This window comes from Lissotriton vulgaris, chromosome 3_1 (assembly GCF_964263255.1).
Source record: "Lissotriton vulgaris chromosome 3_1, aLisVul1.2, whole genome shotgun sequence".
Lineage (NCBI taxonomy): Eukaryota > Metazoa > Chordata > Amphibia > Caudata > Salamandridae > Lissotriton > Lissotriton vulgaris.
The window spans coordinates 81,641,320-81,656,177 of NC_141689.1; the positions used below are offsets into that span (position 1 = coordinate 81,641,320).

Below are 14,858 nucleotides of genomic sequence, written 5' to 3' on the forward strand. Positions count from 1 at the left end.
TAATCAGGCTTTCAGAGGCAATGTGTAAAGCATGTGTACATCCACACACAGTAACACAGTGAAAATATGTTATAAGGACACCACAACCAGTTAAGAAAAATAACCAATATTTATCTGAATCAAACAAGACCAAAATAACAAAAATCCAACATACACAAGTAAAGATATTGCTTTTAAAAGGTTAAAAACATTTCAGTTAATAGGCATTTATGTATGCTTCACTTTTGGCACAAAGTACCTGGGATACATCAAAAACAAAGACGATGCGGGCGCAGGGGAGTTGAGATGCTGGAAATGCAAAGTGATGAGTCGGTTTCTTACTCCCAAGGGAGGTGATGCTTCAATTCCTTACTGCCAGGCAAGGTGGGTGATGCATCGATTTCTTACTTTCAGGGTAGGTAATGCATTGGTTCGATACTGTAAGGGGAAGTGATGCGTCAGTTTTCGGACATGCGGCCTTGGTTCCTTACTGCAGTGCGATGTCAATGAAAAAAAATGGCACCCAGGGATGATGCGTTGAAGATGCGTCGAAAATCCAGACACGCTGCGTCGATGTAGCAGCAGCGAAACAACTGATGTATCAATTTCTCAGCCGCAAATCGGGTGCTGTATCGGAGTCTAAGCAATACGTCCCAGACATAGGGGATGTGATGCTCGAAACTCAAGCTGCTGCAATCCTTCTAACATGAGCAATTCCTTACTGCCAGGCAAAGAGGGTGATGCATCGATTTCTTACTTTCAGCGTAGGTAATGCATTGGTTCGATACTGTAAGGGGAAGTGATGCGTCAGTTTTCGAACATGCAGCCTTGGTTCCTTACTGCAGTGCGATGTCAATGAAAAAAAATGGCACCCAGGGATGATGCGTTGAAGATGCGTCGAAAATCCAGACACGCTGCGTCGATGTAGCAGCAGCGAAACAACTGATGTATCAATTTCTCAGCCGCGAATCGGGTGCTGTATCGGAGTCTAAGCAATACGTCCCAGACCTAGGGGATGTGATGCTCGAAACTCAAGCTGCTGCAATCCTTCTAACATAAGCAATGGGGGTGTTGGAGACTGTGATGTTGTTGATGCGTTGATTTTCAACGAGCTGTCACCCCGGCTTCTGTGCAGGCTGCGGCGATGCAGAGATCTTCAGCAGCAATACATCAATAAAAACAGGCGCTGGGAGGAATGTGTGGATTTTCTTTGTATTAGTAGCATAACCACCTCCAATGGTCCAAAATTGGCATTGGCAGCACATGGCAGGTCAGAACTCCCAGAAGAGAAGTTCAGGAGCTGCAGATGAAGTCTTTGATGGCCGTGAGCCTTCTTCACAGGCGGCAAGCACACTCGAGCCCTCGGAGGACCTTGGAAGCAGGATGTAGAAAGCAAAGTCCAGTCCTTTCACTGCTCAAGACTGAAGCAGCTAGCAGCAGGCCAACACAGCAAAGCAAAACAGCAAAGTGGCAGTCCCTCGTCAGAGCTAATCCAGCTCTTCTTATTAGCAAAGTGTTGTTTAGTCGAGAAGTGTTCTAATTTGAAAGTGTCAGAGGTCCAATACTTATACCCCTTTCTGTCTTTGAAGTAGGCAAACTTCAAAGGAAAGTCTTAGTAGTGCACAGGACCCTGCCATTCCCTGCCCTGGCTCCAGACACACTACAGGGGGGTGAAACAGCCTTGTGTGAGAACAGGCACAGCCCTATTCAGGTGTCAGTGTCAGCTCCTCTCACGACTATAGCTCAGCAAAGCGCATCAGCCTGGTGATGCGCCATCAGGATATGCAAGGCACACCTCAGCTCACTTTGTGTGACTGTCTAGAGTGAATGCACAAGAGCACACCTGTCAGCCAATCCAGACATGGGCCTCTATACAGACAGGCAGAGGCACAGAATGGTTAAGCAAGAAAATGCTCACTTTGTAAATGTGTCATTTTCTAACACGCAATTTAACTTCACCAAAATATGTACTTTTAAATTGTGAGTTCAGAGACCCCCAATCTCCAAGGGGCATATCACCAAAAACCGGCGATAATTATCGCTAAGCGCACTTAACACAAGGATAATTATCGCCGGCTATCGCTAGTTCTTATCGCGGTGCTTATCTCCAGAGCGATAAAAATAACTGCTTTAGCTGGCAAATGTGCGATTATCGCTGGGATTCCAGCGATAATCGCACAACGTTTGGTGCTACGTTGTTGATAGGGCATGGCATACTTATCCATGATATCCACCTTACATTGGATATGATGGCTAAGTCAAACTAAAAGCAGGCGTAAGAAAAGTAGCGATAACAGTGGTTAGCGGTACTTTTCTTATCACTGTGCTTGTTAGCGTGCCCATTGATAAGTGGAGAAATGTTAGTTAGCGACATTTCTCCAGTTATTTCGGGAAGGAACGCCCACTTTGCATCCCATTAGAGATGCAAAGGGAGGCGTAGGGAAAAAGTGTGCTAACATGTGATTTTGCATGTTAGCACCCTCTTGTTGATAAGGTGATAGTTTTTCCCCGCTTTTTTTGCTTTTAAAGCCAAAAAAACAAAGATAAAGCCCTTGCTGATATGCCCCCAAATCTTTATCAGCTCCCATTAAGAAACAGCACTTACAAGATATTTCAAGGCAACCCCCATGTACCCTATGGGAGAGATAGTCCTTGCAGTAGGCAAAAAAGAAATTAGCACTATTTCACTATTAGGACATGTAAAACAGACCAGCAAATGCCCTACCTTTTAAATGCCCTACAACCTGCCCATGGGCCTGCATTGGGCCTACCTTAGGGGTGACTTACATGACATAAAAGGGAAGGTTAAGGCTTGGCAAGTGGGTGCACATGTCAGGTCAGAATGGCAGTTTAAAAGTGCACACAGGGACACTGCAGTGGCAGATCTGAGATAAGTTTTCAGGGCTACTCATGTGGGTGGCACAATTAGTGCTAGAGGCCCAGTAGTAGCATTTGATTTATAGGCCCAGGGTACACCTGGTGTACTTTACTTGGGGCTTATTAGTAAATCAGTTTTGCCAATCATGGAGAAACCAATCACCAATACAAGTGAGACAGAAAGCATATGCACTTTAGCACTGGTTAGCAGTGGTAAAGTGCGCAGAGCCCTAAAGCCAACACATACAGGTCAGAAGAAATAGGGGGAAGAAGGCAAATTGTTTGGGGATAACCCTGCAAAAAGGGCCAGGTTCAACCCTTCAGATGTCAGTGAAATGCCATTGTAAATGTTTAAACAGATAAAAAGTACTTAGAAGTATTAACCATGGCGTTATTATGGATTACTAACATTATTCCTAATTTGTAAACCAGGAGAGCATACATACTGTATACTTGTTTTTTTTTACATATAATGAAACAAAATATCTTACTTTGGATCTTCTAGTTTAGGATTCATATTTGGTTCATCGCGACCCAATCCAGCAGGTTTCTCCTCACACTCCTGCTCAGAGATAATCTCTAATGTCATCTCAAGCTTTCCCTAAAGAAAAAAGACATACCAGTGACAGCGCGTTAGAGATGGGCACTACCAACCAAATACATGTATTAGCTGTTCATTTAGGGGACCCTTTACACGTGTTTGATGAGGACAATCTTGAAAACGTTGTGTTTGGGAATGTATAATCAAATGCACCTTCCCCTCGCTCCATCAACAAATTATGATTCAGTGCATCTACTACTGAAAACAAATTAATCACAAGGGACTACCCGTTTAAGCTGGGCAACTCATAAAAAAGACAGCAATAGTTTTTAGGGGGAAACTTGGAACCACAATTAGAAATTGTATTTACAATCAATGTAGTCTAGAAGTGAAGAATTAAGACCCTCATTACGATGGCGGTCCACCCAACATCTAGGGCATCGGTCCAACCACTGCATTTCAATGCAGCTAGTTGAACCGCAGAGGTGGGGGGTAGGACCGCCGACTCCAACAAGATCAAACATCCTTTCGGGATGACAGCCAGATTCCGAACCTAGAATGGGGGCAGTGCCTGCCGTAGGGATTAGGATATCCCTTTCCAACTGCCTGCTGATGGCGGTCCCACCGCCATCAACAGGCAGCCGGAAAGGGAGATTGGGGGCCCGTAGCAGGGACCCCGTTCCCCATCGCTTCTGCTGTGTAGCTTGGGGGGCAAATGGTGCCTGGCACATGGTGCATGGATGTTTAAAAACATCCCTTTTTTCTGTTGCGGCTTGTGCTGCGGCCCTTTTCCGGGCTGCAGCAAAAGGCGCAATTGATAAAGGGTTGTTTCCGACTGCCTACATGGCACTCATATCCTAATCTGGCGGGTGTGACTGCCGACTACTAGTCGGCTGGCCCCACTTCCTCTGCAATGGCAGTCAGATGCTCGTCTGGCTACCATTGTAATGTGGCCCTAATATAAAAAATACCTATAAATTTCAATAAATGAATTAAAAAATGACGAATGTTTACAGAGCGACATTCTGTTGCTATATTTGCTAATTGGAGGACGATCAAGATTTCATGAACGATTTAAAATGTTCTCTTTATTAATTCAGTTAGTAGAATATGATCAACATTTATGATGCAGGAAATTTACAGATCAGTTCTTGGCAAGACACCTTAGGAGCTCATTGGATTTTCCAAACCAGCTGCTTTCTAGGAGGCTAAAAGTAACAAAACAAGTGCCGTTGGACCTTAAGTCACATCCTCTACACATGGCACAGGTCAAGACTTACCGCTAGGATCTTTTTCTCGTCCTTCTGTCCGACACACGGCCACCAACCTTTCACAGTTTTTTGCTCAAAAAGGGACACACATTTTTCCGAAGGCAAAGTATCCTCCAAGAGCTGCAATGAACACCTCTCTGCTGTTTTTGCCGGCTTTGGCATCCGATTCAAGTCCATCTGAACCGAGCCTGAGGGAAGAAAATGCTCTGTTATTGGCATTGACCGTTCCACTATCATACGTTCCAGAGCAATGAATTTCTAACAAGGATCGATGATCTACACGTTTTACAGTGCAACTCTACCATCTTCTTAAGACTTACCGGGTTAATTAGACCAAATGTTAGGACTGTGGAGTCCTGCAGAGACACATTTGCTATGTTTGCGGATCCCCACTGGGATTGCAGTATTTTCATCTAAAGTGCTTCTGTCAACATGGCATGAACACTTTCAGTGGTAACGCTCAATGCCACTGGTCAACCGTGTCGTAGCGGCACAATAGACTAGTCGGCTTCTAAACACAACTCCCAACACTTATGATGCGTGGAACTTTTTCTCTCAGCACATCAGAGGTATTATTGAACATAGAGTTCTGGTTTCACTTGGCCGGCAATTCTCATGCGGCCAGCCGGATGCTTACAGGTTTTTGATTGGTTGAGCCAACAGATCCTCCGTTCTAAATAATGCAGAGGAACTGAGATGAGGTCGGTGGAGCACCATTCATTTTTTAGCGGCTGTGCCATAAACACCCACTTCTAAGTGGGCTGCTTAGTTAGTGGTGGAACTTAGGCTATTTGGAAAATGGAGAGATGTTTATTTATGATCACGGTGCTCAATGTAGATAACATTCCAAAAATGGAATCTTCTATAAATTAAGCACCGCCTACAACTCTAAAACAGGCACTATGTAGATACAGTGATTAATTACTATTATTTGCAGAATTGCTTCATAAAAATTAACAGTTAGCCCCTTCTGTCCTTAAATAAATTCCCAAAGTAATAAGCGACAGGGATATACAGGCAATATGCTACTTCCTGATTACAAAGCCTGTTCACTGCCTCTAGACCGGATGCCAGTTTCATGCTACAGTCGCCCCCTTCAGGTGAAGGAAGCATATTACAAAAAGTGAATTTATATTTTTGTGGGTTGAGATTGTATAGACCGAATTGTGAAGATAGGTTTTAAAAGCAAAACGAAAATAAAGACTGCAGAAACATGGAGCATATCGAACAAGACGCATCCGGCACATTACCTTTTTATTACTGTGTTTTAATATAAAAAAAAGTAGGGGGTAACGTATAGTAAAGGAAGATTCCAAATTTAAAAAAAATTAAATGTGGAATGGCACTTTAAACTCTGTTGAAAGGTGAGGAGACAGGTTATATTTGAGAGATAAAAAACAAAATAAAATCAGTTTTGAGTGAGAGACTATGAAGTTTTGCAGTGTAACAGTTCCAGCCCCAACCTCTGGGAAATCACGACCCCCTCCCCCACTGTCCATAAACAGCTGCTAATCCCGAAAAAACAACAGGCAGAGGTCAAGTGCATTAAGAGATTTAAAGGCAATCTCATCTGCCCATCACACGAGGAACCGTCTATTAAACAGGATTTAACTGCTAATTCATGTGTGCTTAAAAACAAAAACACAACATGACTTCATAACAATTAGTTCAATCAGTGTGCAGAAAATACAAAAAAAAGCAAAGTCGACCTAATCCCCGAGGGGAGCCGTGTCAGGCTGAATGAAGTAGTTTATCTGTACTTTACTATTAGCGAATGAAATTCTTCTGGTCTATCTGAGATCATGGCTGCCTACAAGCTTTCCTATGCCCTCATGCATAATAGAACCGAAACAGCAAACAGACATCTTGATAAAGCAGAAATGTGAAGGAGGGGAAACCAGCAAAGACAAGCAAGGCCAGATTAGCCAGAACTGCTGTGAAGGGGGTCTTAAAATAATTCACACTATATTAAAGTCTTTGAAGCCTGCCCAGCATGTTATTCATGATAAATGTTTATAAAGTACTAATAGGGGGATTGGAGATTATTAGGTAACTGATGGAAGAGGAAAGTCGTCCCTTGGCAGGGCCAGGGCCACACACCGTGCAGGAAGAGGGCTTGAACTTCTGACCTCTGGCGAGGCAGCACCAACTCTCAACTATTCCTCAGGCCTGTGGACTTGGGCCCAATCCGCCAAGATAAGTAGGAAATCTGCTCCCCTACAAACAGGCGTAGATTTCGAGGCATACACTTATTGGCAACGTCACGTGACATCCCTTGAGCTCGTGTTTCACTAATGCACAATTTCAGACAGGGAAACGCAGCCTACGTGCAAATAGGCTGGGGTGATCTGTGCACCTTCCGAAGGAGGAGTTACTCCAGCCCATTGCTGGAGAAAAACTCTGACTGCTTCCCTAGTGGCAAAGAGTTGACTCAAAGTTTGTGATTTTTCACAAACTCACAAGATTGTGCGCATTCACAAACCATGCTTTGGTCCGCTCGCTCCTCAATCCTTGCATGGACTTTCATACTGCAGGTTTATAAACAGTAGTAAAGCTATTTACGCCTCAGAAATCCGGAGAGGTTTAACATTGGAGCCGTTTTCAGCTGTAAACATAAGTTTATGGCTGAAAACTGACTTTGTGAGTTGTAAATTGAACCCTATATATATATTTTATTTTTTTTAAAGACTGAAACATTTTAAATTTACTGTTAGAACATGATTATGATTTAAGAATAGGGGTGCAAACTAACTATTTTGTTACATTTTTCGAAGGGGGCAATGTATAAGTTGGTCACCTATGCACAACACTTCCACCTGTGAAATTCCCAAGTAAAAAGCATTTGTTGAGGAATAAAGTTTTTTAAAGAATATTTGTTTAGAAAAAAAATAGGGTTTGCTCAAAAATTTTCCCAAATACCTACACTTTGGATATCTTCAACTATGTAACATCAGCATCAGCAACGTTAAAATGTTCACAAAGTTGCTGAAAGGCAACAGAACAAATTAAAGGTGGTTTGCCACCCATGAAATACACTTATATGTTTCTGTAACAATCAAATTTATGCGCATTTCTTGAGGGAGTGGGCGCATAAAACGCACACTCCCATATTTCGTGGCGATTTTAGGTAAAGAATTTTTGTAAAAGTGTTTTCTGTGGCAACAAAAAAAGATAAAAGAGAAATGATGTGGTCTTCATATTTCTGCTAGACCCCGCTGGACTACCAGGGGTTGGAGCTGAGAGGTTTGAATCATTTCGAGAGGTGACCATTGGGTCAGGTAGTAGGTTCAGCCGCTATCACGATGCTTTGAAACATGGGTGATAAAGCGCTATATAAACCTCCAGTTATTCTTACTATAGACTGATCTATATTATTTCATTGTTAGCTTTTTTCCTCGTTAGGTTTACGACACCCTCGTCTGCCTCACATACTTGTAAAATTTGCATCCTGGAGTGAGGAAGGAGCCTTCTTGACCGTTGGCATTAGACCCACACACTGGGCCCTTATCAAGGAGGCCAATGCAGAATTTTTGATTCACAGTTTGAGACGTGATATTTCGGATACTTCTACCGTCTACAAAGAAATTGGGTAACCATTCACTTCGGATCTCTAACACCTTCCATTATATTTTAATGCCCTGACGAAGTGAAATCGATTGAACGAAACGCGTTGGCTGGAGCTCATGTGTTTTTTCTGGAAATCTTAAATAAAAAATTGATTTACAGGCAGGAACTGACTACTTTCTGTCATTGATAAAGACAAGTCTGGTAGTGCACCACTCCAATTCTTCAAACACTTGTAAAGTTTTCTCACTCACAGAAACTGATTCCTCACCAATCCCGGCCCTCTCACCACGTGCCAGGAAACGAAAGATTTTCTTGTGAGGCATCCTCAGTGTTGTAGCAAGAGTGCCATGGGCCCTACTGCAAACTGGGAGGTTGGGCTCCATCCTCTGGGTCACTAGTAAATAGCAGCCATAAATTGGGGTGAAGTTGGATGGGCCCCAGGACCACTGCACTATCGATAGAAAAGCCCCCCCTGGGGCAGATACAGATACAAAATACCTACAGATCTAATAAGATACACCACTGGTATTTGGTGAAAAAAAGAAATTGGAAAGCAACATATAGAGAGATATTTAGGATCTGCATGGACATGATTCATGCAAACATCGGATCAAAAGGGTTTACAAGAGTGGAGCAGTTCTGAGCGAACAAGACAACATCTATTCATAGGTAAAGTGAACGCGAGAAGCTGTTGGACCAAGCAGACCTCTGAAAACTGCGAGAGAGAAGCAGCAAAGCCACTGATAAAGATCTGGAGTTCTACTGTTCAGAGTAGGTCAATGTTACCCATGATGGGTCCCTAAGCAAGTAACTTAAAGACAGATTTACAGAGAAGCAACCATTGCCCAGCTACACATTCAGTAGCCCATGAGACCCAGATGCAGCCTCTCAGGAAATAAAGGGATGTGTGATAAATTACTGGAGGTGGGAGAAGTACAAGAAAGTTGATGAAGGAAAGATAATTGTTCTACAAATTCTTAACAGGTGCCTCTTGATATTACAATTCAGAAGGCCAGCTTTAAAATCCAAATATGGAAGACATTATGTCAGAACATGAAAAGTTCCAACATGATGGAAGGAGGGGGCTGTAGGTAATGTGGTCTAGCTCAACCGTAATAGACGGGATCATGCACCCACAACTGAACTTTGTAATGATTATGCAGGTCACGGAGGCGTCCCCTGCAGATACATCGGCACGAGGCCAAAGAGCTCGCTGCTTATAACGTACCATTCGAGGTACATTTTCCCACGTAATACATGACCACATCTAAACAAGTGTTTGCTCTTCTTTTCTCAGAGGATATTTGGGCAAAGTGAATAGCCTCTCCATGGTCCACAAGTGCAATCCTGGAGTGCAGTGGGGGGACCTCATTACCTTTGTGGCTGCTGTGGTGGTGGGCATGGCCTACTCTAGCCTTGGACCACGATGGTGCCACTGGATCATAGTGCATGGCCTCTTCTTGGATCCATGATGAGACAAGGCAGCTGCGGAGCATGTGCTGCCTCCAGAGGATCACAGGATGCAACACTCTTGTACACACCCACTCTTCAGGCACGTCGCTCCTATCCTTAGGTGGGTTAGCTGGGCTTCTCAACCTCTGCAGGTGAGATCACAGAGGGGACAGGAGAAGACAATCGCAAGGACAATGCAAGACTGGACCTTCAGCACCAGTACTAGAGTGCTCATAAAGACTCCGACCACTGGTCGGAGGCTTTCTGAGCCCCATCATAATAAGGCCTTAAGAGTGCAAGCAAAACTTCACAATGTTTAGCCAGGTGATTACTTCAAATGCAAGATCAAACCACTAAAATATAATATATGTTCTTGGTGTCCGAAATGTAGATGCTGATTGCCGAGATTTCCAGGGAGTAACAATGGGAATTTGGAGGAAGAATGAGAAGGGGTCTAGGCAGCGTTGAAGCAGGCTGCATGGTCAGATAAGGTGAGCAAAATAGAAGGGGTTATTAGAAGAAGATAAGGAATTGAGTGAAAAAAGAAAAAGTAGGGTGGATGACCCAAACTTACAAGTGGAAGGAAGGATTTGGGAAATTACAAAATGATTGGTCAGAATTATCTGAAGATGAAGGGATTTTATGTATGACAAATACATTTTGAGAAAAAGATTGATTGAATAGTTGTATACGAGGATGAAGGGAGTCAAGAAAAGTGAGATGTGATGTGATGTGATGCCTTGTAGGAAGAGGGATGCCTCAATGTGGTAAAGGAAACATTAGTAGTGATCACGGATTACCCACAGTGGGAGTGCAAACAGTTGGTGGGGATACCCCGTTTGTGTGTAAAATGAATAAGGGACAATATGTTTTTTATTGGTAGATTATTTTTCAAAATGTCCTGAGTGAGGATTATCAGTGAAATAAGGGCTAAGGTTGTGATAAATGTCGTGAAGATGCATTCATGATAGAAGAACATCCATAAATAGTAAATACTGAAATTGGATTACAAATTACTGTTCCATATCATCCCGCAGAAAATGGACAAGTTGAAAGTTTTAATCAAATTCTGCCAGACTGTGTAGAAATGGTTGGGGCGTTGGGCAATACAATTTGAAATGGGAGGAAGAAGTGAGAAGAATGTTGTGAAACTTTCATAGTACTCTCCACTCAGCAATAAAGGAATCTGCTTTCTGTTTGCTAAGAGGAAGAGTGCCTCGTACAAAAGTAAGTCCTTAATGGATAGAGAGGTGTGGTGTTAAAAGATGTACCTGGGAGAAGATGTCATGTTGAGAGAGAAACAATAGAAGTGCATAAGAAACCCGTTTTTGAGACCGTCCACAGGAAGGGAGACCTGCATCCCTAGAGGGTTTCTGAGGATTCCTGAGCCATTTCATCGTCACCCTCGACCTCGCAGCGCCTCGCACACAGGAGGCAGCAGACTTTGGAACAGCTGAGGACAGGAGGCGCGGGCAGGTGAGCAAGCCGCCGGGGCTGCGAGCACGCAGGCAGGGACTCCAGTGACCAGGAGCCCCTGCGCGCCCATCTAACACACCTGGGCTGCTCTCCCCGCTGGCCACGCCCCCCACCCTCAGTCCTGAAAAAGCAGCGGATTGTTAAACTGAACGGAACCCTTACTTCCTTGCTGCCCGTTTTTGAGACCGTCCACAGGAAGGGAGACCTGCATCCCTAGAGGATTTCTGAGGATTCCTGAGCCATTTCATCGTCACCCTCGACCTCGCAGCGCCTCGCACACAGGAGGCAGCAGACTTTGGAACAGCTGAGGACAGGAGGCGCGGGCAGGTGAGCAAGCCGGCGGGGCTGCGAGCACGCAGGCAGGGACTCCAGTGACCAGGAGCCCCTGCGCGCCCATCTAACACACCTGGGTTGCTCTCCCCGCTGGCCACACCCCCTGTACGCCAACCAATAAGCAAGTGCCTATAGGGTATACATTGGTCCACTGTCTCCGCTCAGCGGGAGCGCGCCGGGAGAAGCCCGGGACAAGGGCGGGGCCGTCTGAGGCCGTCAGGGCCATCTCCCTAATTTTTTACTTCCTAATATTTCTGTACTTCATGGTATCACTTAACCGATGTTTTGTATATTTGTCTTTTAAGCATTGTACCTGCCTATATTCAGGGTTGTGCCTTCATAGTTGGTATAACTGTTTTGGCCTTTTTGCTCTTTATTGCCCGCACATTGACGCTGAGGTTGGTGTTAATTTTGTCACCCGTATATTTAAAGATGACTTTAAGATCAGGCAAAGAAAGGCAAGTTCAGGTCTCCACCTCCAATGGTACTTTTACGGGAACAATTGATCAGTTTTTTAAACGCTCTACTGCCATATTGGAGAAGGAGATCGCTCTAGCCGAAAAACGCCTTTCACTAGACATAATTACAGGCAAGCGATCCTCTCTTGGGAAAATCAATGAGGCTGTCTCCCCTATCCCACTGTCCCTGTTAAACACTGATAGCGATGATGCTAATGCAGATTTAGTGTTAGTAACTGTTCCTGAGACTCAAACTGTGGAGTTAGCGGGGACTGGTCAAGATAGTTCATACAACACTGCACATGATAATTTGCTAAAAGGTGGGACCATTTTTCAAGACCAGCCTGGAGAGAAATCAGGTCTCTCGGACTCTCCAAATCTCAATATTAGTAATGAGCAAGTGAATTCCCCCTCTCCTTTACAACTTCCATCCACGCAGAACCCTGGGAAACGTAAAAGGATAGATTCACCTGACTTAGATGATCATACTGAGGGGGTGGGAAATATTACTATTGATTCTCCTACACAGTTGCCCAATGCTAATGTGGTGGTTCAGCCAGAAGACCATAACACCACAATTAGCATTGTAGAAGGTATACTCCTGGCTAAGATAGAGTTGCTAATGAAATCCTTACTCCTACCGCTATTTGAAAGGACTAGACTATTGAACACAAAAATGGATTCCTTGGATATGCTGGTAAAAGATAATATAGCGACTTCTAATAGAATTCTCGCCAGCTTAGCCTCTAAAGGATTGACCCCCCCTGCCCCGTCCCTCCCGAAGTCTACCTTGGTGAATAATAAAGCAGGGGCCACTAGTTCAAAAGCGGGACCTTCTATGACAAAAGTCTCGCAGCAAACAACCATATCTGTCCCTAAGAAAACAGCTATCACTGAGAGCGTACCCAAACAAAAGGCTGCAAAGCAACCCCAGGCTAAGAAAAACTCCAGCAGTCACGATCAAAGCATCGGGCCCAATATCAAACCTATCCAGAGGAAACAATGTGTGAACCTCCCACCAGAGTCACAGCCTTACACTATCATTTCGACCGGCGTGGCTCCTCTTGGAGATGGCAAGAGAGAAACACACAAGGACCTCTATAATAAGGTAACATTCTGGCTTAATAAAAATCGCCCACTCCCTCCCAACCTTAATCCTGAAATCCTTAATGTAAGGAGGGTGGATTGGGTAGGCTTCGGTAAGAAAGATCTTGAGGGGGATTGCGTGGTAATAAGCTTCAGAGAGCCATGGGTGGCTGAATTCATCAGGAGGGAACCCAGATTCGGAAGAGTTGGGGACGTGCAAACATTATCGTTGAATTACTTTTATCCCGCTTCATATGTAAATAGACCCCAAACTCCATTTCATTACTCCAGAAGGGATAGGCCAAGAGGGAGATTTCATTTTGACACCCCAGTCTACCCATTGTTTCATCCCCACCTCACGAACCGCTTTGTCCCCCTATCCGGTCTGGAAGGTGTGGATTGACTTGACAAACAACCATCGATCTCCGGGCTGAGTGGAGTTGTAGTGAATTGCTCCCCTAATTATTCTCCATCTCTCAGGGTAGAGACTGTTTCAGGGCCCAGTGGAAACATTCAGGGGGAGGTAGGAAGGGATAAATTCTCAAACCGCACTCCTAGACCCCTGGTCCCTGGGGAGACTGTGAACCCACCTATTAACCTGCCGAAGGAATCTACTTATACCCTCACAATCTTGTCATGGAATATAGCGGGATTAAAAGGGAAAATGTCTGAGGACGATTGGGGCTCCTAGTGGATTCTTATGATGCAATCATTTTACAGGAAAGCTGGTCAACCGATGCTATCTTCCGGGTTGGTTATCTTAACTATTATAAACCAGCCTGTAAAGGACCCAAGGGACGTCCCTCAGGAGGTCTTGTTATTTGGATTAGACAATCCCTAGCATTTAAAATTACAGACCTTCCTACTTTAAGCAACGACATTTTAGCCTTGAAATTATCTGGTAAAAATAACCAGGACTTTTTCCTGATCAATATATATGCAAGAGGGCAACCTGGTGGGAAGCCCGTGAGAGCAGCTAGCGACTTAGATTCCCTACTGAATACTATTAGTAGTGACAAATGTGTTATGGTGGCAGGTGACCTTAATTGTTCTTTTGAACCTTTTCCTAGTCTTGACAATGACGGATATGGGGAAATCGATCAAATTTGGAATATTCCACACCTATCTATTCCCCCAATCAAAAAAGTCACTGAAGCCGCTATGCAGTGGTTAGGCATCTGCCTTGAATTGGACCTGCGCGCAGCAAACGGTAGAACTAAATCAGATTCGATGGGAAAGGTCACTTTTGACAATTCCCAGCATTCGAGCCGTATCGACTACTTCCTAATAAAGATAGAGTTCTGGAAAATCCTAGAGGACATGGAAGTAGTCTCAAGATCAGAAAGTGATCACAATCCTCTGGCAATAAAGTTATTACTGAATGAAGGTCTCAGTATGGACTCTGCATCCACTACCGTTACAGCCGAGGCTGTCTTTACGAATGATTGCAGAAGGGTACGCTGGGCTAGGCTCTTAGATAACCCTACCGTTATAGATAGGGTTGCGGCGGAGGTCTCAGCAGCCACCAATTTGATGGTACCCATATTTAACGAAGGCACATCTTTAGAACAAATAGGGATGATCCATGAGTCTCTTTTTAATAAAATCAAAACTTTTGTTAACGAACCTACAAATGGAAGGAAAAATGGTCCAGTACAAACTAGGACTAAATGGTATAATAAAACTTGTCGCCTTGCCCATAGTTCCCTGATAGCTGCTATTAAATCAAAGTCAGCTATGGATATAAGGCTAGCAAGGGTTAATTATAAGAAAGCACTTAAAGAGGCAAAAACTAACTGGGACGAACAGCGTTGGTTA

At 44.1% G+C, this 14,858-nt stretch overlaps 1 protein-coding gene across 1 annotated transcript in view; it reads right to left on the reverse strand.

The window, feature by feature from the left end:
* The window catches only part of DYSF (dysferlin), a 1,070,125-nt gene that overhangs the window by 26,130 nt on the left and 1,029,137 nt on the right, over positions 1-14,858 (reverse strand). Inside the window, exons 56-57 of the mRNA XM_086960107.1 lie at positions 4,678-4,856; positions 3,348-3,457 (exon numbers count right to left, since the gene is read on the reverse strand). Of these exons, the coding sequence (XP_086816233.1) occupies positions 3,348-3,457; positions 4,678-4,856 (289 nt within the window). The remainder of the gene's footprint in view (positions 1-3,347; positions 3,458-4,677; positions 4,857-14,858) is intronic.